Raw genomic sequence first — 27,287 nt, forward strand, 5'->3', positions numbered from 1 at the left:
TTTGTAGCTAAGATTTTCAGCTTCCTTTGAAGTATACCTGCCAGATGTCAAAAATGACCACCAAAAGCCTTCAGATGCAAAAGCGAAACTACGCATGTGTATGTACCTGCAACTGTGTGTACTCATGCATGCTCATAGTGAAACTGCTAACAACAAAAAAGATTGATTCTGACTTTCATATGCCATTTTTCCAGATGTTCTTGCCATTTTCAACCTGTCCCTAAGGCTGCTGTGAGCCCCCATTCCCACAAGCAATTGCCAAACCCAGTGTGCTTTGACTGATTGAGTGTTTCTTTTTAAATGGCTTTGGATGGGCTTTTTTTTCTCCAGGCCTTGGAGTATTCCTGTTAAGAGATGTAGATCTTATTGCTCCATTTGCCCAGATTATAGAATCATAGAATCACAGAATAGTTTGGGTTGGAAGGGACCTCAAAGCCCCTAGAGTTCCAATACCCCTGCTGTGGTCAGGGACACTTTCCACTAGATTAGGCCACCCAAGGCCCCATCCAACCTGGCTTGAAAACCTCCAGAGATGGGGCACCCACAGTACCCCACCCTATGTATGGAAGCACATCATAGCTGTGATGCAGAAGCAATTAAACATGTCTCAGGAACTGATTTGGTATCCTCAGTCATCCTTTACAGCCTCAGTTTTGGTTTGCTTTTTTTCTCCTTAAGAAATTATGTAAATAGAAAGAGTGCTGGTATAAAAGGATGAGGTATGCTCATCTCTTTCTTACACTGTGGAAGCAGAAACAACTCGAACGCCAGTAGAGAACCAGTATCCATATAACCTGTGGACAAAGTATGAAGAGTTTGGATCCTTCATTGTTTGCCATTTCTGTCACAAGATGTCGTTCCTTTCTCTGTCCATTAAAGCCACAGTCTCCACACTTTTTCTTTAACAGTTTATAACAATCTGTTGCACGACTTCTACAAACAGGCTTTGCTATAAACAAGTACTGCTTTTCCTCTGCTCCCACATTTACTATTCCCACCACCAGACTGAAGAAAAGCCTTTCCTTCCAGGTGCTTGGATATAATTATTTCCTGAGTGAATAAAATAAGACTCTTCATGCACTCACACAAACACACACACATATACACAGGTGAACAACATAATTTACAATCAGAAATGAGCCACACTGATGAATTCAGCACCATGTATGTTTTAATCCACCTTCTTCCCCTTCCTCAGAGGGATTCTGACACACTGATTTAGATGATCTAAGTTCAAGTGATAGAATCAGAAAATAAATTGTCATCATTAAATTAAATAGAGCTTTTGTTTTGCCTTTTACTCCACAGAGGATAAATCCATGTTCAACTCAAAAATAAAGGAGCAGAAGCAAAGTCATGTGCAAATAATGAAAGACATTGGGAGGGTGGTTCTGGGGACTGGGGAATATGTTCACAGGCATTGTTTGCTGCTGGTAGTCACAATGCCCTTTGTTTTCTGCGAATGTTATTGTGATTAAAAACTGGCTCAGCCAAATGAAGTGAGTCAGACAGTGCTTGTTTACAGGAATATTTGGAATGCATATATTTTCCATAATTTCTGAAGGCTGACAGTTATGAAACCTCTTCCTTTTACAGAAGGCCTTTGCATCTCTTTTTAGTATTCTTTTACTGAGCAGCTGAAATATGAAGTTATTTCCTCAGCGAGGAAAGCAGCATTCTCCAGCACACGTGCACATTGCTTATAAGAAACACACAGATGAAATAAGGGCATACCTGTCTGGGATATACACCAGACTTCCTTATTTTCCTTTTACAGAAAATGCCTCAAAGCCAACACAAAAAAGAACAACAACAAAACAAACAAACAAACAAACAAACAAAAACTGGGGAGATTGAAGACAAGCTTTTTCCCCATTTAACATGTATCTATAAAGTGAATTCCACAAGAGGGAGCTAGAAAACAAATAATCTCTCATGAAGCGGGCTGTTAAACCTTTCATAGAATGAAGGGGTGGACGTGCTAAGTGTGCCCCTCATCAACCAGAAGAAATGGCTGAGCAGCTGCTGTTTCGAGTCTCCTTCTATGATGTCTCTTTGTTGTATGGAAACATCAAGTCATTCTTCAGTGCTTTGTAAAGATTGACAAAGGATTCCGCCCAAGTGTCCTTCTGGTGTCCCTGGGACTGAGCAGCCCTGTAGGCTGCGTAGACCATGGTCAGCACTGTCCTTTCAAAGTCTTCTTTCTTGAGGACTCTTGGGTAAGAGGACAGCCTGCTACTCAGCCTGCGGATCTCTGTGATGCTCTTGGGAATGACCTCATTGCAGATGGTGTCAAACTCAGCAGCCTTCCTAAGCGAAGCCAGCTCCTCATCTTTGATGGAGATCCTCTGACCTTTGTCAATGTCAAGCTCAGCTAAAAGAAACTGTCACAAAATCAGAACACAGAAAGCTGCTTATCTTCTGCAAGAGACTCTAGGCAGAGTTAACACAAATTAACAACATGTCCTTGGGATTTTGTTATAGGTGAGATTAAGAAAAACCTCATGTGCCACTGACTGAAGCTGGGGCAGATCAGATATCTATATGTGAATGTTGGATTCCTCTATTGCATCCATCTCTAGGGAAACTAGAGACCAGCTATGGGGAAAGGAGAGAGAAAAGGAAAAAGCAGGTAGTCTTCTTTTGTCCAAAACAGGCATGTGTTGCTGCTGGTATCACATGTGATTTAGAGATGGGGGCAGCAACACAACTGGGAAATACCGTCTACTCTGACAGAGACAGCAATGGCTTCCCAGCCCATCTTCCTTTCTTGAACATCCAGTAACAGTTTCTGAACATGTAGGATAACTAGATTTGGCCATTCTTCAGTTTGGCTACTTTCCTTTAGCTAATCATACAACACTGTTCGGGACTGTGTAGTAGAATTGTAGTCTCCACTGCTGGGCAAGAGAGGACCTGAATATCTTTGAAGATAACAGTCATGCCCTTGGAATTATTTTGCAGTGATTGATACTTGTTGTTTTAATTGATTGAACAAGTAATTTGGGACTGAGACTCAGACCAAAGAATTAAAATGCATTGTGTTGTTAATATACGATTATTCTGGAAGAAAGCTACTTTCAGTGGTAAGCTGTTTGCTCTGACTTTCCCTGTATCTGTCTGTAAGCTAGAACACATTTGAAGTACTGTGTGGGCAGCTGCTGCCTGCTTAAGTACTGAAAGAGCTTGGTGTTTGTTATTTGGTGTATACATGTCTGTTTTCTCCCTTCTGAAGAGGTAGTATATAGGGTTAAGGTTCAGTGAGTTTATGACTGGGGTGAGTAAAGGTGGCACGAAGACAGGTAATAGGTAATCCCATCATGTACAATAACCTCAGAATTTGGTTAGCACTTGAGGTACCATTTGTTCCCATATACTGAACCTCATATAGCAGCACCACATCTTCCAGGGAGTTTTGTAGCACTGGATTAAGGAAGGCAGCTGAGGACCTCTTCAACCGTTGAGCAGCTGGGTAAAGCATAGCTGGAAAATAGTAATGGGAAAAGAGAAATTCTACACGGTGCCAAACATGGGACTTTTTCAGTAGTTGATTGAGCTAAATAACTGCCTACTGCAAAAACATTATAAAGTACAATTTCTCACTGTAAATAAATGGGATACATGGGCTGTTTTGATTGCAACATGCTGGGAGAAGAGACCAGCTCCTTGTGTTGTATCCAGTATCCAGCAGAGTGTCATTTATGATCCAGCCTGGGACTCTGAGCCACAGCCTGAAATGTGTGTTCCTCTCTTAGTTCAGCAAGGGGAAACCAATGCTAAAACTACATGCAACTTGTGTTGTTCAGGCCATTCTCCAGCTGTCACAGTTATAAGACTTTACATTTCTCCTTGTTTCTGCTGTCTAGAAGTTGATCTCTCTGTACTTGATAGCTCCTAGATCACCTCATTTGTCCCCGGTATTTATGTCTGGAAGGAGTGACTCATCCTTCGGAGATGTTTATGTCTCTACATTAAGCCTGGTACCAGCTTGCACAAGACAGCTACATTCAGTGAGGTGAATCCCGATTTATTATGACCTTAATACTATGCAGTCTTAAAGCTAGACACAGTCAACGATCAGATATTTATTCACTGCTTCAAAACGAACTATTGAAATAAGAAAGCAAGCATAGATATATTCCCTGAACCCAGCACATCAGTTGGGAAAAGACTTTGCAGAATCAATGACCTTGATAGTCAGGAGTATAGAAAACATCTGATGTGGTATTACAGACCACTTAAAGGCTTTGAGTTACTATAATTACTGGCCAAGTACTATTTAAAGGTGTAAATTCCTTTTGGAGTTTAGGGGAAAAAATATTTAATTCAGTGTTATATGCATATGATTTGGATGTTGATGTTTAGTGTTTGCTGGATTTCTTCTAATGCCCAGGAAAAGGAAGGCATTTTTTTAAGCCATGCTTGCACGATTATTGCTGCATTTTCTCATAAGCTTCACTTCTAAACCTTAGCTGTTTTTCAACAGTAGCTAAATTTGGAAAACAGTTTAAAAAAGGAGAAAAAGTTTTGGAAGACACTGTGATCTCCCTCACTGTCTCCCCCCTCTCCTCTCAATCCCAATATATGTATGTACATTTACAAGTAACATTTAATAGAACATTCAGCTTATTTTAAATTTCTGAGAAGTTTAATCTCATCCTCAGTCTACCATATTTTTTTTCCATGAAATATTTTTACTAGCTCAATTTTGTCTTGTTTTGCCAAAGTCCTCATGATGGATTTTGCACGCTGTCTGTCGAAAACCTGAATGTTATTTAAAGAACTCTTTGCTGGACATGCAAAAAAATTCTGCAGTATCTGTGATTATTTTGTGCAAAAATTGTCCCTGCTCCCTGACCAAACAATTCCTCAGATAATTTTCTTCTTTGATTACTGAAAAAGAACACAAATATGCAGTTCTTTCTAAACTCTGTAGCCTAAATGCAGTTCTGTTTCCTGGACTGTTGCCAACTGTTGACTTCGTTAACGTTTGACTTGTTAATGATATTTAAGTTCTAGCAATTCCAGGAGAAAGAAACTAGGCCCTAAGAGATTTACTTAATTAGGACCTTTGCTATCTGGCATATGGAAAATTAATTGGATAATACCAGGTATAAAGTAGTTCATGCTTGACCCAGGAGAGAGTATTTTCGACTTGAGCTAGCTGGGGAATATAGTATAGTTAAAATAGTTTGTGATGTTGCAATAAATAAACTTCAGCTGGATACTACAAACTGTAAATACATAGGTTGCTCCGAAAGTAATGCCTCCTATTGATTTCTATGGAAACTACAGCAGATGGAAAGAGCACAATAACACTACTTGATATAGCAAATTCTCAGCTACAAAACACTATTTTTCAATTCTGTCACCACCATTAGCTATGTATTTTTGCCAGCTACGAACAAGAGCCTGCATGCCACACCTACAAAAAACCTGTAAAAATCTACACCACCCACCACCTCACTGTGCTCATCCAGTGTATGGTCTCCATAAACATTCAGCAAGCATGAATGAATGTCAGTGGGTGCCATTTTTTTCACATGGAAGAATTCAATTCCACACCCTTGCTTTATCTGCACTTTCATGTCAGACATCATTTTGTCAGACTGTCCCTCTGCTGCCCTTTGTCACATTGCAATAAAATGTAGGGGAATATTGGTAGAATGTTCAACCTCTACTGTCACACCACCAACATCTGCCTCTGGTTTCATGCTCCAACATAATAAAATAGAAGGCATTACTTTCAGAGCAACCCTTGTAAATCCTGCAGTGGTGAGAGTCAGGCAATTTATTAAAACACCTCCAGAGCTAGATGCTTCATATCAAATTCATATAAATTAAGATTAAAACTTCCTTAAGAAACTGAATGGTGCTTGCACTGTATGTGACTAAAAGCCTGAAAGAGTGAATGCATCAAGTAATGGTACAGGTCACAAGTTGACTGAAGGTTTTGCTCTGGGTGTGAGTTTGCCTTCCTGTAGTGAGACAATTCAGATTTAGTCCCTTTGACTCTGTGTTTGGAGTACTATGGGAGGGAGGAAGTGATCAAAAGAACAGGCATCACCTAGGGCAGTTCTTCGCCTGGCAGTCAATATGCCCTGTGTTGGTAGCAACCTCCTCTCTAGCATCCTCCCTATGGCCTTCCTGCTCTTGGAAAAGAGAATTCAGCTATCCAACAGTTTGGGTTTCATAGAATCATAGAATTGTTTGAGTTGCAAGGGATCCTTAAAGGCCATTTGGTCCAACTCTCCTGCAATGAACAGGGACACCCACAGGTCGATCAAGGTGCTTGGAGCCCCATCCAGCCTGACCTTGAGTGTCCCCAGAGATGAGGCACCTACCAGCTCTCTGAGCAACCTATTCCAGTGCTCACCACCCTTGACCGAGCCAAACTGGCTAGTCACCGACAAGCAGGGCTTATTTTGCTGCTGTTCTGTCATTGCTGTTCATCCCTCTTGCTGAGAGCTTTGCTGAGACATCCTAGAGCTATTTCATCCTTCATTATTGGCAGTTGAGGAATGCAATCGAGTTGTTTGTGAAGCACTTGAAACTTTCAGTACTAATTGCCGAGTAATTAAAACTTTTATCACTGGGCAATTAAATTTCTAATTACTAAGCAGCTGGCAGAAGTCCAGCCCATAATGATGACGATTCATTTTTATATCTTTTATATGCCCTTTCAATGGAAACAGCGCCAGAGTGCAAAGTACCTATACATATGCAGATGAATTTACATCTAAAATATTCCATGAGCCACGGAAAATCTGTCTGTGGCATCTAGTTTTGGTGCTGTTATGCTTATTATCATCACACTTACCGCTTTTAGCTTTCAGGCCAAGTGCAGATTCCAACCAGAGACCTTGGCGGGAAGACTTCAGATTTAGCCCATCACCGCACGAACAGAAATGCCTAACTTAAGCAATCCTCAGGATACTGAATAATGTATTATTGACTGAGCACTGACCTACTTACAGAATCACAGGTAACATCACAGCAGGCAGCTGGGTTTTCCTAACCAGCTGTTCCCAGGATAACATGGATTACGTTAGGAGATTCAAACAGACTCAGGGCTGAGCTGCTGTGTTGTGAGAAAGGGCTTTGTATGCGTACCATACCTCTATAGTGGTCAGATTAGCACTGACTCCCTGATCTCATTATCTTGTTCCCACAGCATATTAAACTTTGTTACCATTCTTGCAAACTCTACTCAGAAACTCTTTCTGAACTCATTTGTATTTGTCATGGTGATCTGATTTTCCTGCTCCACGTTTTATTTGATTCCTTCTCTTTCTCTCTCTCTCTTCCTGCGCAGTAGTTAAATCCTTCTACTCCCTGTTCCTCCACCATCCTCCTCATGAATTCACAAATTCCTCAGAGACCAAGTGAGCATTTAGAGCCAGTGCTATCTGACTTTTGTCACATTGATATAACACACTTAAAAGTTTAGCACAAAAACTGAATCGGGGAAAGATTTGCTGCAAGTTTCTGCATTTGGTGATTGCAAGTTCCACTTTAAATTCTTCTGCTGACCTTATTTCCACCCTCATCTACTTCCAGATCTGAGATAATTTAGATGAGCCGTATCAGTGAGTAGCAGATTAGCTACCACCTCTTTCCTTCACTGAAACAGTTACCATTTCTTAGCCATTTTCTTCTCCTTGTCATAGAAAGATTCAGACCAATGTGCATCATTTTGTGGTGACGATACAAACAATTCATTTCAGTGGCTGTGAATGTCTGAAGACAAGAGATCCCTGATCAGTGCTGATAGAGAAGGCCCAACCCAGAGCTCTAATGCAATGGAGAAACTTCTGATTCATTGTTTCTAGTTCTATTACAAATCACAGAATCACAGAATCACAGAATTGTAGGGGTTGGAAGGGACCTCCAGAGATCATCGAGTCCAACCCCCAACATGTACTGAGTGATCTCCAACTGAGTTATGGGTACTCCTCTGAAAAGATTGAGTGGTCACATAATAAAAAGTATATCACGTATGAAATGACGTGGAACAAAAAGGTTTTGATTAATCTTGTTGAAAGCATTTTCAATTATATGAGGGCTGCTCTGAAAGTAATGCCTCTTATTTTATTATATCGACCCATGATGCCAGAGGTTGTTGGTACAGTAGTATAGGTTGAATCTTTCCACCAGTATTCCATTACATTTTGTTGCCATGTGACAGATGGCAGCAGAACGGCAGTCTGACAAAAGGTGTTTGACATGGAAGTGTGGATGACTGAAAGATGTGGAAAATGAATTCCTCTTTGTGGAAAAAATGGCATCCAGTGACATTCATTAACACTTGCTGAATGTTTACAGAAACCGAACAGTGAATGTGAGCATGGTGAGGTGGTGCATTTCAGCAGTGGCAACACAACTGTGAGTTACCTCCTCTGGTGCAGATTTTTCTGAGTGCATCGTGCAAGCTCTGTTCATAGCTGGTGAAAATGCATAGCTAATGCAGAAAGATGGAGCAGTGTCTGAACATAGCCACTTGCTCCCAAGCCTCACCCAGAATGGCCTCATCCTGTGCCCAGGGGTATGCATGGGCTTGGAACTGGTGCTCAGCCAACAAGTCTAATCTTGAAGGTGGCTGAAAGTGATCTCAAAAAGTAGTGAAGGACTACCCATCTTCCTCCCCACTGTTCCCTGCAGGAGTGTAGCCACTCTTGTATGACTGCTAACTCAACTCCACTTCTCCTTGAGGACTAACAACAGCTACAGTAGGGTTTGCCAACTAATTGTCCTGCTTCTAACTATTTAGCTCACAACAGCTTTGAGATTTCTTTATTGTTTAAATGTGATGTCTGAAAAAAAAAATCTGAAGCTGTCAATATATCAAAAGCTGGGGAAAGCTGGGGAGGGTCTTCTTATAAGGGCAGGTAGCAACAGGACGAGGGGAAACTGCTTTAAACTGAAAGAGGGTAGCTTTGGATTAGATATTAGGAAGAAATTCTTTACTGTGATGATGGTGAGACACTGGAACAGATTCTCCAGGAAGATTGTGGATGCCCCCTCCCTGGAGGCATTCAAGGCCGGGCTGGATGGGGCTTTGAACAACCTGGTCTAGAGGGAGGGATCTTTGCCTGTAGTGGGAGGGTTGAAACTAGATTATCTTAAAGGTCCCTTCCAACCCAAACCATTCTACGATTCTATGATTTTTTTTAAAGATGCTTTCATCTTTCTTAAGAACTGTGCCATAATTTTCTGGACCTCATTAGCCATATACTAAGACCTCATTAGCCATATACTAAACACTTGTTACTGTCATAGAATCATTAGAATCATAGAATCATCTAGTTCCACTGGTTAGCTGTGAGAAATTGCTACACACTTGGTGGTACATCCAACTTGACCCCTCACAGCAAAAATTTCCCTTTTTTGCCTAAAGCTTTTGAAGCTTTCTTGCCTAAAGCTTTTGAAGTCATGACTTCCAGGCCTCAACAAAAGGAAGTTAATGCATCCTAAATCATAATTACAGCAATTTCTCTTTATTTATTATTTTTATTTTTTGTTCTGGTTTATGACAATCTTTGAGAAACACAGCATTTGAATTATATTCCAGTTATAGTCTAAAAATCACATAATTAGAAAAAAGAATGAAAAAATCTGTGGCTTACTCAGTCTTTTTTTTTCCTTTTTTTTTTTCTTTTTCTTTTTCTTTTCTTTTTTATGCAACCTTCTACAAAAGTAAAAAAAAAAAAAAATCAGCTCCAATGCTTAGCAATTTTTAGCTTGTTGTTGATCAGCATGGAGCACATGCTGGTTCCATTAGGAAAATGAAAATTTTCTTGGTGTCGTGATATTTTTGTTTAATCTGTTTGGAATTTGCACTAAATGGATCTCAGCACACCCAGAGGATCCTGTCAGAGAAGATATTTGTTGGTAACCTGTTAAATGATTTTCTCCTTTCTTCCTTATTCAAGAGAATTTCAAGTATTTGGCAGAGCAAATGATCTGAACACTGCCCACAGGGTGATTGTATAGGCAGACAGCAGCTATTATAATGTCACATAAAAATTATTTGTAATCTAGACTGGTTGAACTTGTGTAGGTTGCAGCACATTTCCTAGGGATCACTGCTACCTTGGGTCTTAGGGCAAATATCAGAAATGCTTGCAAGAGGATTTTCTTCAAGAGATTATGGGAAGCATTGCTTTGATATTGATCCCCACATTTTTTCTTGACCATACACTGCAGAGAAGATTAAATGAGTGTTGAAGTCTGCAAAAGCTTTGCAAAAGTCTGAAAGCTTTTTGTTTCAAGTTTCTCTTTCATCACTTCACTTACAAGAGTTTGTAATCAGATCAGAGTATATTTTATGCATAAACAGTTTTAATTTGGGCTGAGTTTCTCCATTGCTAGAGTAACAACTCACTATCAGAAGTTAACTGCCTCAGTCTGTGAAATTTGTGCCTTTACTTTCCTGCAGTCATTCAAAGTCACTGAATATTTTGTTGCCCTTAGAAACTACCTGCTCTGGCTGTGGGGCAGATCTTGATTCCAAAAGGATTACTTCCTCCATAGTGGAGTGCTGTTAGCCTGTGAGAGCTTTGTGGCAGGCAGCAAAAGTTGTGCTGTAGTCCACTGAATGTAGAGTGTTATTAAGTAATGAGCAGATCTATGCGCAGTAACTTCAACCATCTTTATTTCTTGCTTGGCTTTGTCCCCAGAAGGATCTATACAAGATGTTTAAGGTATCCTGGGCCTGTGGTCTCTCCTGGGACAGGACTAGAGTTTTAGCTGGCCAGCATTGCAATGAAGTTTGCTCAAGTACGGTTTCTTTACACTTTCAGATATTTTGCCTTCCTGTATCAAAATTGCTGTATTAGAAATAATTGAATACTTTGCAGGAGAAATTAAATGAATGGGAATCTGGAGAAAGAATAAGAAGAACAGAAAGAAAGGAAGCACATACGAAATAAATAAATTATAATTAAAAAAAAAAAAAAAATAGACAAGGAAAACCACAGCAGTGCTACAGGCCAGCTTCTGAAATCTGTATATGGAATTGCAGTTACTTACACAAGTAGCTCCCATGACAACAAGTGCTATGCAAAGACTTGTGCATTCCAGCTTTAATACATTAAAATCTCTATTATTAGGACATGAAATCCCAGTGCCCCTCAGGAGAGCACAGTAGTGAGATGGAGAAGACATTTTAATTACAAAGCAAGATGAAGTAGCACACTTTTTAAAAGCAACTACCAAGAGAATTTTTGTCTTTGTACTTTTAGCTCCATATTGCTGGTATATTAGCTCCTAAGAATGAAATCTAAAATGAAAATTATCCTTTTTTTTTTTTTTTTTTTTTTTTTTTTTTTCCTGCCTGTTGGCTAAGAGTGAGAATAGGCATTTATTTCCTCTTCAGTTATAAACTGAAGCTTAAAAAGAGAAAGGCTCCATCCTAAAAGTCTGACTGTTGTCAATATAGACATGAAGAGATCTTCCTATGAAAAACAGCAACAGCCAACTCAGTTTTTAGAAAAAAAAAAAAAAGTTAAAAAATCTTAGAATTAATGACAAGTTGTATATAATTCCATAGTTAATGACCTAATCAGTTCTTTCAAAGTTACTTCATTATTTTACCTCTTTTTAAAAAAAAAAAAAAAATTCTAAATGGGTGTCTTAATTCCATACAGGAGGATCCAACCTACCTTATACTTCTGCATTTCATAAATATCCTGTGATATATTACTTTAAAGTATATGAGACTAGTCTAGACTGGGCTAGATTAAATTAGATTACATTATTTTAGATTGTGTATAGTGAAGTTCCTACATTAAACAAAGGTAGTAGCCTTTCTATTTACTAGGCATGAGTAGGAAATTTAAAGGGGTATTAAAAAGATCAAAAAAACTTCTATTTACAGTAATGCATACTACTAGAGAAGGAAATAGTCCATCTGAGCCTGCACTTGTGAGAGTAGCAGTATATCTTTTATGGTTTATGTAAACGGTTTGTAATATTTGACTAGTGTCAACCAACTGAAGGGGTCTCAAAATTTATTTCCTCACATGGGATTTCCATTACGCAGCATTTTCACTTGTTCCCAGCCTGGAGAAATGTATGCTGTGCTATTTATTTTTACCTTGGTCATGAAGAGAAGATCCCTGCCTGAAATTATTTATGCTCATAAAATCTTGCAGGTGTCCCAAATAAGCTTTTAATATGCTGGAGCAAAGCTGCTGAAGCTGAGATGAAGAGAAAAAATATACACAGAGAAACTGAATGAGAGAAGTGAAATGTTTTGTACTTCATTTTACTGACATAGTTCAGGAACTGGAGATAGGCTGTGGTGGACAGTGTAGTATATGAGTGAAACACAGCAATAAGGAAAAATAATACTAACCCTTTGCACAGACCTAACAAAGAGGCAATAAGATATTTTCCCACCTCAGGTAAAGGTGGGAAACAAACTAGTGCTTTATATTTCCATTCTCACTGTAAGAACCACCTTTCCTTCCTTATTTGCATAACAGTGATTTCCAGAACTTCTCTCCAAGTGCCTTTTGCAATGGGAAAGTAGAAAACAATCTTAAATCAATCCATTTAAAAATACTTTCTTCAAATGAGGGGATATAATGATGAACTTCCAATTTTACCATGAAGAGAAGGAGGGAGGGAAAAGTGCAGCTAGGCACTGGTGTTCGAAGATTGAGTAGCATCTTTTTGTACTTTCTTTTTCAGTCAGGTCCCTTTGATTTCCAGGAAGGAAAAGGTGACTGTGTGGCTAGGCTTTTGCTCAGGCTGACCTCAGCCCAGCTACAGCTGTAAGGAGCAGTCCCATGTGCCTGCCTCCAGCCATGCTCTCCCTCCTTTCCTTTCGGCCAACTCTGCTTTGTGCAACCGCACAGTGAGCCAAGCCAGGAATCTGGCTGGTTGTGAATGAATGCTGAAATAAAAGAAAAGAAAAAAAAAAAAAAGTGTGGTAGCTTTTAGCTCCCTTATTCCCCTTCACAGCTGCTCTGCCAGCAGTGCTCCTCCTTGTGAGCAACTCCCAGTGTAAATGTGGTCCAACAGATCTTCGGATATTTAGTGATTATTCCAGGTCTCAAATGATGTAAGGGTAGGTGGTAGCTCTGGTTAAGAAAAGCAGAGGACCTATCCTTGATCTAGCCATCAAGTTCATGTGCTCATTTAGAGAATGGCCAACTCATTAAATGCAGTTGCTTCTGCCAGAGATGAAGATAGGCTGCAGGACAACAGGCTGCCGACTATTTCCTTCTCTTCTAGGCTTATACTCCCCTTATCTTTTAAGAGAGTAAAATTGACAGGAGTGAAGAATATCTCAAATTTATTCCAAGCCTGAATGCTGAGAAAGGAATCAAACATCCAGTCTGAACCACAGATCAAGCAGGGAGTAGTATGGATTTTGTCACAATCATGAACTGCAGTTCAGTTTCTTCAGTGGAATTACTTATTGCTGTTGTTGACTAATTTCATAAAATGTTCTATACAGAAAGTGGAAGTAATATCTTGGTTATCAGTTGGACAACGAGTACTACACAGATTTAGAAGCTCTCTTTAAGATTAGCCTGCCTTTTCAACCCGGAGAATGGCAGTCCCTACTACATGCTAACAGGAGAATTAACAGATTTCTGTCTCCTGGTGCCTTTCAGTTCACCCATCAGTCTTATTTGCAATAATGAAACACAATGCACTGGACCTGTAGTAAAGGTCACTGCATGAAAGTCTATGCAGGTGGCCAAACTGAAAAATAAATGGGCTTTCTGACTTTAAATCTATGGCCATATGCTTATCTGCAGAATAAAGAAAATAATGAAGGATTCTTGCTGCTGTTGATTTGGTTGTCCTGTGATGAATCATACTGTGGGAACTACTCCACTGAGATCATGGAACTGTTAGCTGAGGTAAAGAGAAACAGAAAAGATGGAGTCCTTGAAATTATTCATTTAAGCCATTTGTGAATACCTTCTACTAGCAGGTAGATTCCAGCATATACCTGTCAATCTAGGAACTGCTATTAAGCTGACAACAAAATATTTATTTTTCAAATTGTGCACGAACTTCTCACCCACATATAGTTGCAGACATGCAAAATGACAAGCTATTCCTCAGACTATTTATCGGTATCATGGCTCAAACTGATGACAAATAAACATAAAAATTTTCAATTTTCAATTCTCCCTCAGATTAGATTGAATCAAAATTTTCTTCCTCCTTCCTTCAAGTCTTCACCAAACTCCTCTGTAGGAGCAGAACACATAAATCTTATTTGTCTGCTTCCACTACTTCAGGATTTTACTTTTTCTCAAGAACAGTAAAACCCCAGCTGTCTTTCCAGCTGTTCATTGAGCTCCAGATGTCAGTACACCTGCTGATGATTTTCTTAATGACATGAATAAAAGCTGGATTGTAAAAATGTATAAAACAGCATTGCCTGATAAACAAACAAAAAAAAACAACAGAGGGATATCTTGTCCTTTTCATGAAGAAGTGAATTATGTTTGAGGATAACGTATTTTCAAAGTATTGTGTGTTTTTTAGCAGTGAAGATAAAGAAGTCTGAGAAAGTAGCTGAGATTGCCCAGATGCCCCTTCCCAGGAGACACCTAAGGTCAGACTGGATGGGGCTCTGGACAACCTGATTTACCTGCGAGTGTTCCTGTTCATTGCAGGGGAGTTGGATTTGGTGGCCCTTAAGAGTCTGTTCCATCCCAATTGATTCCCTAATTCTATAAGGTAGATCCAGGCTTCCAGAAATCTTACAAAATCTTACAAAAGTGCTTCTTCCAAGAACCTAAAAAGTATCAAACATTGGGAGCTTCTCCTGAAACTGGTGAAAATTCAAAACTCTACAGCTTCTGCTCTTCCATTTCCTGTCACCTACAAATGTCATCACACAATGGTGTCCAGGCGAGAAGACCCTGCCCATTTGTTTGTCAGATATTGTTTTAAGAGCTTTTTTTCCTTTTCATGCAATCTGTTCTAACTTGTAAAATGGAATTTTACTTCCAGGAAAATAGTCTAAATAAGTTTTTAACGAAAAAATGCTAATGATCTAATGTTTTTTCTTTGGAAGAATGAAATGGATGAAGGGAAAAAGACTTGATTTCGAGTGCAAACATCTAGCATGTTGCTGACTGAAACCAGCTGGAAGTTTATTCTTAGGTTTAACTCTTCAGTGTAGGGGAATGGGAAAAGAAGACATGACTGTAGAGAAGCAGTGTATAGAAGTTATTGTCATACTTACATTGTGAATATTAACATGCTTCTACCCAGATTTGGGCTTTCTTCTCACTAATTTAAAATCTTTAAAGATTTCATAATGGAATGTGCTTGCTTAGAATAGCTTTTACCAATAAGTATACACTTGGTGAATTGGCACTATTAGGTGATTCTGACTCTTTTGTCTTCTGACTAGAGAAACACTCTTTGCAAAAATCAAATTTCATCATGTGATAATTCTGCATGACACTTCTTCCTCAGCTTAATGGTAGTGAAGGGAAGCTGAGAGAGATCATCAAGATCTGAGTACATGATTGATATTCATCTTATGCTATCATAACATTACATAATGACTGTGTTATTACTGATTCTGGATTGGAGGCGAGAGGCAATCGTTGTTTCAGGTACTGAAACACACACTACACATAAAACAAACCAATCGTTTATAGTGTTAGGTTGACATTTAGCATGACTGCCAAAAGAGGTAGGGACAGCTTGGCCTCGTATTTTTATTTCTAAATGGGAGCCCCAGTACTCTTTTAATTCTGTTTTGACCTCTAAGCACTGCATAAAGGAAGAAGAATGTAAAATAGTGGGGTAAGCACCTCAGACACCCTGTATCTGATCAAGCAGCCATGACCCATTGCATTAGTCTGCAGATAACACTCCTGTTTGTTGGGAGAGGGACATTCAGAAGATGATTTATAGCTTCATATAGCTAATACATGCTTTATTTGGTAAACAAAAGCATGCAAAAAGAAATGAATTAAATTTTGGAAGAAGATACATTAAATGAAATATAATTAAATAGCTGATCTTGGCTGAATTGCAGCTAGAAGGTCAGCACTCTTCCACCTCAATGGGCAGGCATTCTGGGGGTACTAAGGTCCAGCACTGGGTTCAGCAATATTCATACATAGAAGTGCTGGGGGAGACACATTTGTTCCTTTGATGGTTATTGTCTTGTTTGTCAACATGAAAGCAATCATAAGTGAAAACCATAGGACATTATGTCTGGAGTAAAGAGCCAGATTGATGTGATGGTCTTAAATTTGCATCAAATAAATAGAAAGGAGGGATGAGTATGGGGTATCTAATACATGTGATGAATTGGTTATGTTTACCCCACCTACAAATTTGTGCAAATGGAACACCATCTGCTTTGATGGTGATGCTTTGATTAAGAGTCCCTGTATGTTCCTTTGTAGAATACATATATATATATACACGTATTTATTTTGGACTTCACCTCTGCTGGGACATGCTGGCCATGAACAGCATGCACAGAGATTAGGGCTGACATGCCAGGATCAGTGCTGGACTGATGGTCTGTGGCACATGTATCAGCCATTCAGGGTTTGAAGGGCATCCAGAAATTCTCAGTAGACATCAAAAAGCCCACTCCATAAATACTATTTCTGGTTAGAAAAGGAGTGTCTTTCTAGGCAAATCTAGGGTACCCTTAACAATTAGCAATTTACCACATGGATATGTCTCCTTAGTAATCTGGAGCCCACAAAGTTTCCTTACTGTGAACATGAGAAATACAACACCATGACAAGACAAGCCTCAAGTCCATTTACAGCCAGATTGTGACTGCCTTGTTTTTTCTCAGCTGCACTGATAAATAGCTGAATCTTCCTCTCAGCTTCCTGCGTTCCTGGAGGATTCCCTACATCCACCACATGTGCTGTTGTCCAGACCTCAGCCAAGCAGCTGCTGTCTTCCCTTCGTACATCAGGGCTTGGTTTTAGGGAGAGACAGAGAACAGTGAGGGACAGGGACCTCATAAAGAAAAGGATCTGGGCAACACAGGCAAGAACCACAGGCTTGGTTCCTGAGGTAGAAGGCAGGTTTGGGTCTCTGCTCATTGGCCAAAACCACTCTTTGGGACTTGGGCTTAACTGGAACTGATTGCCCCATTATGGGGCACACAGATGATGAAAAACTCATGGGTGCTTTTCTAACTCCATATCGCTGTGAGAAGCCAGATGAGTTTTGGATTTAATGAGTCCAAGCCAAGCTAATTCTGTCCCAGCAAAAACCCTGGTTGAATAAAGCATCAAAACAACCTGCATATACGTTTTTGTCATTAGACTTATCACTTTCTGCCAAGTTAGCATGGTAATCCAGAAAACCAGAAGTTGCTGTGACTTTGAAAAATGAATGCTTTCACTTAAAACATGCTGTACTATATTAGGATGTCTACAAGTAGTGTTTAACTGGAAAAGGAGTTTGTTCAGTGCCAAGCCATGAACAATAGCAACAAATGAAGCATGCATTAAATGTCTTTTATTTTAGGAGATGTTTCAAGTCAAAAAAATTCTCTCAGACAGAGAATCTGCATTTAATAAACAAGTTCAATAAAAGGTAACTTTATGCGTCTTAAGAGACAGGCACAAACAAAAACATAATGTCATGGCTATGAGCATTATGGAAACTAGGGAGGAAAATGAAGGCTCCAGAGTCTGATAGGGGGGAAAAAAGGGACAACCATATTACTGTTGCTGTGACTGATGTTAATGGCAGAAGACAATTGGTCTTACTGGGGAACACTGCAGTCCCATAACCTTGTAAAAGAATGTGCTTCTTTCAACTTCCATGTGAAAAACAGGCTGTTTCTTGGACAGTGGAAAAAGTTCCTTTCATACATATAGAATTTTAAAAACTCAAAGGGAGGTGAGCAAAAAGAGGTATGTGAGCACCCTGGCACATTTCTGATTCAGCAGTAGTAACTTTACCTTTTACACTGCGACCAGTGGTGAATTGCCCAGACTGCTGTATCTCAACATCCTGGAGCAGAGAGAAGTTGGTGGGGACCAGAAGCAAATACATCCCTGAGAAAGAGGCTGAGGCTGGCAGTGCCAGACCCAGAGGATGCAGCCATCCCATGAGCCTGAGAAGATAGATGAAGACCAGCTGTGACAGATGGTGAAGAGCAGGTTCAAATGGGGATGCATACCATGCTGACAAGGGGGTGAATGCTACCCTAATCTTAAGCATATGTGTGCTTTAGTCTTTCTTATCCATATTTATCACATCTTCTGTCCCTCCACATTCCCCTTCTCTTCCTCTTTTTCTTTCATTCAAACTAACACCTTTCATTTGCCACCTTTGCTTTCAAACACCCCTACTTCCTCCCCAGATCACCTCTGAGCTTTGAAGACCTTATTTATCCCTTTCTCAGCAACTCTTTTCCAGCTACCCGCCTGGCTACTTCTGAAAAGAGAGAGCCTCATGAATTTGGAGCCCAGATCCTGGCTGGTGACCTGTTTCCCTGTGGCCAGTGAGGAATTTCCAGAGGACGAGTGGTATGTGTGCTGATCTCAGGGGAACTGGGGAACTGCCAAACCAAACCAGCAAGCTGAGCCAGGAAAGGAATGTTTGTGGAAACTGGGAATAGTGGAGCTTATTTAACTCCACTTTCTTCCTCCTTGGATTTCTTTTTAGCCTTGAGCCCAGCACAAAGTCCTCTATGGTACAAGAACAGCAGCAGTAAGGTGAGAGGTACAAACTACTGCTGCAACCCACTTCACTTTGGGGATATAAGGAGAGCTGCTGCCAAAGGATAATGCATTGAGTAGGAAAGAAGCCCTGTGACTTGGGTTGTAGACTCAGGCTAGTTCAGTATTTCTTATGGAGCAAGAATGCGGGGGATGTACCATAAAGCTGCCAAAGAAACAGCCAAGTAAAACAGAATTTGGGGTTAATGAGGGACACAGGGAAAACAGAGGCATATGGGATCCCTTCAACTTGTTTTCTTTCAGTGGAAGTGAAAACCCCATAGATGACTGTCCCTTTGTGAAATTTTGTCTGCATGTCTGCTTACAACTTTTACCTGCAGTTCATTCTACTTGCCTTTTTTTTTCCCATTCTTAATACCTTGACATATCTCCTTCTCTACTTTGTACCACCAGCTTTCCATGTAGCTGACCTGCATGAACTTCACCTATACCAGTGCCACCCTGTTGAAAAACACTGTAACCAACAAATAACACTTTGAGTTTGGGATATTTTAATACTCAGCGCTATTAGGAAATTAAGTAATAGAGAACAATCAAGATCATAGGCTTCTTCAAGACAGTGGCAAAACTCCCACTGACATCACTGCTGTCAATGTGCACATATTAGTGCTTTTAAAGCAAGCTACAGATGGGCTTACGCACACCAGACCTAGAGTCATTCAACTCCCTGCACCTGGGGTCCACACACTCTCTAGATTCTCTGCATCCCAAAGGCTCCCTTCAGTGGGATGCAGAGGAATAGCACATGGTTTTACAGAGCCCGGTGTTGGTCTTCAGGATCCCAGCCCAGCATTTGAGTCTTGCCCTGCCTTGAACCTGGGTACTGGCATTGCATGCAGAGTTAATTGTTCCACTGTTCTGCATTTTACCTCAGTGATTTACATCTTGCCAGGCACAGTCTGAGTAATCAGAGTCTCTACAGCCTGATAATGTTTGTTAAGACCTGCTGACTTTCCTTTCAATGACACTACACTATTCAGTGCTTCTGACAAGACTGCATTCTGCTTGAGAAGTCATTACCCTCCTGCTGAATCTGGCATGATCTGCTCCAAGAAAACAAGAAAAACACTTTGTGCTTCACAAAAAGGGAAAAAAAAAATCACCAGTAATGCCAACATACTGGACTACATGCACGCAGTCATCCTGAAAAGGTCTGAGACAAATTACTAAATTACTCTGCGCCTCATAAAGAAAAGAGATGTTAGCATTTCCCCTCCTTAACTACACTGAAAGCTCTTTGGAGAAGGAAAGACTTTTTTTCTATGTGTGTTCACACAGTCTCAGATACAAGTGGGATCTTGGGCCACAGTAGTGGAGTAAATATAATCAGGAAGGGACTCTGAGTGCTCTGCAGTCTTTGAAAGGGTACATGAGTTATTTCATTCACGACAGAGCTGCTTCACCTGTGAAGGTGAACACTGTGCATTCAGAGCAGTGAGTGGCCTGGTAAAGGTAAGGGGAAAGAGTTACTATAGCCTGAAAGTGTAAGGAGGAATTTGGATGGCAGGAGCTGCTTCTGAGCTAGAGTCTGGCTGGGAGATAAGAATACTTGTGCAAACTGATCCAAATCCCATGGCAATTCTACACCTGGGACTGAGACAAACACAAACACACATTAGGCATGCCGGAATCCTAAAAAGAATCACCAAGTCAATAGAAGAGTGCCTTACTGGCTCACCAGTCCTCATACTGGGATAGAACTGAGATCATTGGGAAGATTCTACTGGTCCACTTTCAGCTTGTGCATCTCGCTTAGTCTAACACATACTGAAGAAAAAACTGCTGTACCTTACATGTGTTCCTCGTGTTCTAAAGTTGCTTACCTAGATGTCATTAAAATTGTCTTTCAACTTTTGATTCTGTCAAGCTATTTATGACACTATAAGCTGTTTTACCCAACTTTTGACTGCTTCCTGTGGCAATAGGAGCCACAGAATCATTTAGATCCTTCCTTGTTAGCAGCATGACTACTTTATAGAGTACAAAATCTGTGATCTAAACTAAAATGTGAAAAATTCTATAATCTGTCCTTCCTCTGATCTCATCCCAGTTTAGCACAATTGCCCTAGAATAGGGCAATTGTGATTTACTAAGCATCCTTTTTATGTCTTTCAGTTTCAGGTATCCATTGTGAATTCTGATTCATGGGTCATCTTCATACAGGTTAAATTAATTAAGTCTGCGCTATAGAAGCACCTGGGGAATCAGGATGTGCTAAAAAGGATTTCGATTACAGTTATAGCCCTACTCTGTTGGAAATTTTTCCTATTCAGGTGAAATTCATTCAGGGACAATTGTAGTTTAGATGTATTTTCAACACCAAGCAGCTTTTAGAGATATGATAAATTCCCTTTCAGCACCTTCCTCAATTCTCTTCCCACTGAAGAGATGTTCGAGCCAGACACTATGGTCACATCAGTGTGGCACTAGGTCCAACCAGGTGAAACCTGCTGAAAGGCAGAGCGCTTTCCCTTGGACACATGCCATGTGTGTGACTGTCAACCTGCCAGTAATACAGCTGAGGTCCCTGCATTGCTCCATACTGTGCTGCTTCCACTCCTGGTTTGTGATCTCTGCTCCACAAACCTCTGTGCAGCACAGATGTCCTAGTTGCTGTCTTCATTCATTAATGTTCAATTTTTTTTTTCTTGATTCAAAACATGTTTTTGTGTTTGTCTACTGCTAACTTATGAAAGGGCAGGAAACATTCCTCTAATGCCTCCTCCCTAATGTTTTTTAAAGACCTATTATTTGGACCTATTATATACATAGATTTATACTCATCTGTTGCAAAATTCTTTGCTGGGGAAATAAAAGCACAGATATAAAAACTCTCTTCTTCAGGTCATCATTTTCAATGCTAATTCCTCTGAATTTCAATCCCTGACTGCCATTCATGCAGTGTCACCATCTTTTTGTAGGTACAATGGCAATATTTAGTGCAGTTGTGATTTGCATTGGGCAGATGAACCTCCAAACCAGAACACTACAGCCTACAAACACGCATTCTCAGGAACTGTTAAAGGCTTGTGAAACAGATGCAAGGTAGGTGAGAATAACCTCTGCAGCAGATTGATCAAATCGATGTCAGTGTAATAGGTCCAACAAGATGGGAAGGTGGGACAGATGATGCAATTCTCCAGGTGACCACGTGGGAGCCAGAGATAAGGGAAACACTGTTATTTTTCTCCACAAGAAGGAACCTACGCCAGGCATGGGAAGATTTGGCTCTGTTCCATAACATTTCATGTCTTTCATAGTTTTATGTGCAACACATATTTTATGAATTGGATAAAAATAACTTTATGAAAATCAAAGTAAATAAATGTTGCATTTAAAAAAAAAACTGTATGCAGTCCAGATTGCATAATTTGCCTTTTTTCTTGAGCCAGACCTTTGGTTACTTTAAAATAAGCCAAAACCATCACCTGGTATATTTGAGAACTTCTGGGTTTGTACGCGAATATGTGTTTGACCATTTATGTCATAATTACATGCTGTGTTCAAGTCATATTCCTTTTCCTCACGCCATCCAAAGTAGCATAGTCAAACTAGTATTACTGTCAGTGGTGGAATCCCAGAGGTCATTTGAGAAGGGAGTGCCTGGCTGTAACAAAATATGGCAAAAATGTGTGGAGATCATAGGATCATGTGATTTGGAAGGAACCTGTAAAGGTCATATTGTCTAACTACCCTTCAATGTGCAGGGACATCTACAGCTAGATCAGCTTGCTTAGAGCCTGACTTTGAGTGTTTCCATGAATGGGACATCTACCACCTCTCTGGGCAACTTGTTCTAGATGTTCCAGATGATTCTATTTCAAAGATGCTGTGCATATCTTAAATCCAAGGCACTCATCTTTTATATATATGGCAAAATTGCCACCAACCAACCTGGTATGCAGATATAGATGATCACATAGTAGAGAAAATTTTAAATTCTACTTCCTGGTAAAAGGACTGGATGGTTCTCTGGAAGCAGTTAGTCTTCTGTGTAGTCCTCCTTCTCTTGACACTGGAGCTTCCAGTCTGTTGCAGCTAAGCCTATCAGCAGAAGCAGTCTGCAAGAGTTTCTCATGCTTCATCAAACTCAAAAACTGATTTACCAAAACACTAGAGAAAAAAAATAAAGCTATTCACCATTGTTCAGAAATCAAAGACTATGGACCTTCTCTTCTTCCAAGTAATTGCTCCTGCAGAGAGCCTCTAAGGAGATCAACTTACTCCTCCAGGGTTCTGGAAAAAACTTATTGAATAATGCATGCAGACCAGGTAAATCTGGATATAGCTTCATATAATAATGCTGATAGCCTGAAAGGCACACCATAACCATTCCCAAAAGCATGAAGCCTCATCGGTGTCACTATAGTTAGTATATCCTTTTCTCACTGACAATTTATGTCTTCCAATTGTGTGTCTTCCAGTATTTCCTAATTCATTCCCAGTGAGAGGTAATTACCACTACAGCTGTTTCTCAGTGTCCAAGAAGCCACAGCCGCAAGGAATAGCACTGCATCTTCTCTCCCCAAGCAACCACGAATCTGGTGTTGTATTGTTTGTGTGCCATTTCTTTGAACTGGGAAGCCCTTAAAGAAAATATTGCCAGCTGAGATGAAATGTACTAACAAGACTTGCCCTAGAGTTTCTACTCAGGGAATAGGCAATTCTTGTAATGTAGCCCTGAAACTCACTTCTGCTCATCAGTGTACTGGTAGTCGTCAGAGCAGTGCAAGGAAAGCAACTGGATGACAAGAAGTGATATTGACTCATATTACTACAGTTGTGTGTGCTATTTTTATTTTTTTTCACTCTTTTTTTTTTTTTTTTTTCCTACAGTAAACACATTTCTTAACAACTGGAATTGTTATTTTTTTCCTTTCTGAAATTAATATCACATCACCTCTACCACTCTATAGGGAATTCAGTTTACTAGAGGCCTAACATTATGTTTTGTCCCTAGACCTGTACTTCACAAATGCAAGAAGCTAATGCCATAGAGCAGAGGCTACAGAAGGCTTAAGGAAAGCTGAGGTGATTATTTCAATCACTGTCACCACTAAAAATCATAAAATCATGGAATATCCTGAGTTAGAAGGGATCCACTAGGGACCAGCGAGCCAACTCCTGGCTCTACACAGCACCATCCAAAATCCAAACCCTCTGAGAGCAGCATCCCAGTGCCCCTTGAAGAACTCTTGCACTCAGGGCCATGCCCACTGCCCTGCGCAGCCCGTTCCGTGCCCACCGCCCTCTGGTGCAGACCCTGTCCCTAAACCCCAGCTGCCAATCCCCTGGGCCCTGTCGCTGTCACACAGAGCAGAGCTCAGCGCTGCCCCTCTGCTCCCTCTGAGGAGCTGCAATCGCCATCAGGCCTCCCCTCAGTACCTCTGCTCTGGTCTAAGCAAAACCAGGAACCTCAGCAGCTCCTCACACACCTTGCCCTCCAGACCCTTCTTCATCTTCATAGCCCTCCTTTGGATGCTCTCTATCAGTTTTATGCCCTTTCCATACTGTGCTGCATAAATTGCTCCCAGTGCACGGGTTAGGTTGCACCAATGCAGTATAATGCAGGATATCTTTAATGTTCTGAACACATCAACCCTCGTGACTAAGATCTGCCTGTAACTTCTGGAGCAATGTCCACAGGTGGATCAAAGCAGACTGAGGGAAGTATGACATATTTCATGCAAAAGGATGAGGGAGTGAAAAAAAAAAAAAAAAAAAAAAAAAAAAAGAAAAAAGAGCTCTATTTTCCTGTCAGATTATTTTATTTTATGCTATTCATTGATGCTCATAAAAGCAAAGAGAGGTGGCAGACTGGAGTTCCCATTTACCTATCGGTCAATGGAAGCATATTCATCTTTCCTCATATGACTGCTTTTTTTTTTTTTTTTTTTTTGCTTTTTTTTTTTTTTTTCCCCAGCAAAGATTAAATACTTTGTTACAGGTCTGGGCATGGGAGGTACTCCAGTACCTCTAGTGAAAAGTAAAAAGTATAAGCTAGATCTTGCTTTATCCAATTTACACTGTTTATTTATTTTGGGAAAAACAAACAAACAAAAACAAAAGAACCTATCAACTGTAGCTAATTAAATCAGGGCCCTCTGTCCTACTGTTCTGCAAACTACTGGTCAATATGGAGCTAATATGCAGATTTGTATTTTATTTCCATCAGACCAGAGGCTGATCTGTCTGCTTTTCCACTGCAGAACACAGACTAGCAGTTGGATAAGATTTAAGTAACTGGAATTAATCCAGAGACTTGTGGAAGGAAAGAAGAGTAATAAATGCACAGAAGGGTGTGTCGTGCCTCACTATTCAGTCAGATTTCCTCTGACGTTTTGGAGCAATTTACAACTTCGGAAGGTTCTTTCACCCCCTAAATACTGCAGAATAAGATGGGACTGACTGTGCTGACAGATAGATATTTTAAGTGACTCTGAAGTAGCTATTATTGAAAGAATCAAGCCTTTAAAATATATTTGGTGCTGCAAAATCCCAGCAGTTGTGGAGAATTAGTCTGGCTTCCTCCTCAGCTGATCTCTAATATTTGCAAGAAAGGAACTCCTTATCACAACAGGGACTGAATCTCCTTTTTCCTCCAAAGCCTCTAAAACCAAGCGGTAGTGCCTCCAGCTTGAAAATAATCTGCTTTCACAAAAGGAAGAATAGAGTTCTGATATTTTCCTTTAAATGTTCTGGTGGTTATAATTGGACTTTTCTAGTTGTATGGATTTCTTTTATGGTTATGTTTTTGCTTTTTAATTAAAATAAGAGAGTTAGCAAACACCAAGAACAACCTTGAGTTAAATTGCATACTGACTATTTCATGGTAATGGACACCTCCCCGTTTATTTATCCCTTCATAGAAAAAATGTACCAAAAGGTAGGATATATATATATATGTATAGATTTTTTTCAGATATTCAGATTTAGTTCTAAGTTCCTCACCTTTTTATGTGTCTTCAGTGGAAAGGTATCTAGAGAACTGAAGTAGTGGAACAATCAGTACTATTACTTCTATTAAACTTCTTTTATACTTCTATTAAAGTCAGAAGAAAGTAAGGTACATGAAAATATAATTACTCATCCCATATCATACAAGAGGCTGATGGAAAAACTGCAGAAAAAATCTGTCACTCTGAGTCCTGGGTCAGTGCCCTATCAGAAGGTTCCCACTAGCTGTAAGGAAGAATTAAATATTTATACAGACTGAACAGAATTGTATGTCTCGTCATTACGTCACTCAGAATTTGTCTCTCAAACAAAATTTGAACTAAATCCAAAGAGCAGATTGAAGAGAAATTAGATATGAGAAAGAATGGAAGATCAGAACTATGGAGTGGGAGAGAGTGGATTGTTTTGTTGTTGTTTTTGCTTTTTTTTTTTCTTTTTCTTTTTTAACAGACTCCAGTGCCTTTAAGAATATGTACATTTCTATATAAGAATAAAGTATGCCTTTTGGGAGGTGTTTACTTTCTCCATTTCCAGCAGATTTACCAAGTAGCTACAGGACTCGTGCCAAATATCAGAGGAAAAAATTGAAAAAAAAAAGAGAAAAAAACAACAACAAAGACCATCATGACTAGCTGTCAAAGAAGTACCTTCCTATGAAATCTGATTGTTCCAAACAGGTTTATAAATTACTTTCACACACATTAATACACACATATCATGACTATGTGCTGTAATATTGTCCACTGAAAACTGGTAACACCCTAGCTAGATTTCTCCGTATTGTGCCTACTGATCTATCAAGATAACATCATAGGCACTTCTAGGCACCTTGCACAAACTTTGCTTTGCTATGTTTCCTATTAGCAGGTGTTTGCTTGATAGGGCAGAGAACTATGCCACCTGTGGTTGCAAAGGATCTTGCTTTGAGGCTTCATGACTTGTAATTCTTGTTAATTCAAGAGAAAAAGGAGAAAGAGAAAGGAGAAAGTGAGAAAAGAGCACAGTTATATTCTTGATATATCTCTTGTATATGGTTGTATTATAGCAGAATATATCATTTTACCTTTATGCACTTGTGCAGGTACATTTTCTATTTGTCTGTGTATTTATTTAACTAACCCATTTGATGGAGAAAAAATTCCAGATCCAGAAAGGTTGAATTATACATTCATATATAATGCAAAATAACTTCAGATCAAATCTACACACTCAAAGTTTTCTCATAAGTAATCTTCATGCTTAAATCTTACCTCTACTCCATCTGTAGTTTACAGTGGCATGAGCACTATAATAGAACAGCAGCAGAAGCAAAGTCTTCCAAAGCATCCTTTTCTGTGAAATATGTATGTCTAGCTATATATTAGTTTCTTTCTTTCCTACCTCCCTTCTTTTCAGGAATAAATAAATGGTTTTTCCTACCCCCCACCCCCTTCCCCTTTGAAGGAGAACCTGTCTGATCTTCTGAGTGCAGCTGAATTCAGTGTGCAGCTCCTCTCCCAAACCAAGTCTCCTCGGGATCAGGAAACTTACTTTTACAGACAGACTTTGTTTTTATTCACATCTGGAATGACTCATGGTGCATGTGAGTTTGCTGGCAGCTGTGAGAAT

The 27,287-nt window shown here is 39.8% G+C and overlaps 1 protein-coding gene across 1 annotated transcript; it reads right to left on the minus strand.

Annotated features, from left to right (window-relative positions):
• On the minus strand, positions 1-27,181 carry FAM180A (family with sequence similarity 180 member A). Its single transcript, XM_052668936.1, has 3 exons — positions 26,930-27,181; positions 3,383-3,483; positions 1-2,384 (listed from the first exon to the last, which is right to left on the minus strand). The coding sequence occupies exons 1-3, from the start codon at positions 27,003-27,005 to the stop codon at positions 2,043-2,045; spliced, it is 519 nt and encodes a 172-aa protein (XP_052524896.1). The 5' UTR covers positions 27,006-27,181; the 3' UTR covers positions 1-2,042.
• Positions 27,182-27,287: the final 106 nt, after the last annotated feature.

Source organism: Tympanuchus pallidicinctus, unplaced genomic scaffold, assembly GCF_026119805.1.
Source record: "Tympanuchus pallidicinctus isolate F22 unplaced genomic scaffold, pur_lepc_1.0 scaffold8, whole genome shotgun sequence".
NCBI lineage: Eukaryota > Metazoa > Chordata > Aves > Galliformes > Phasianidae > Tympanuchus > Tympanuchus pallidicinctus.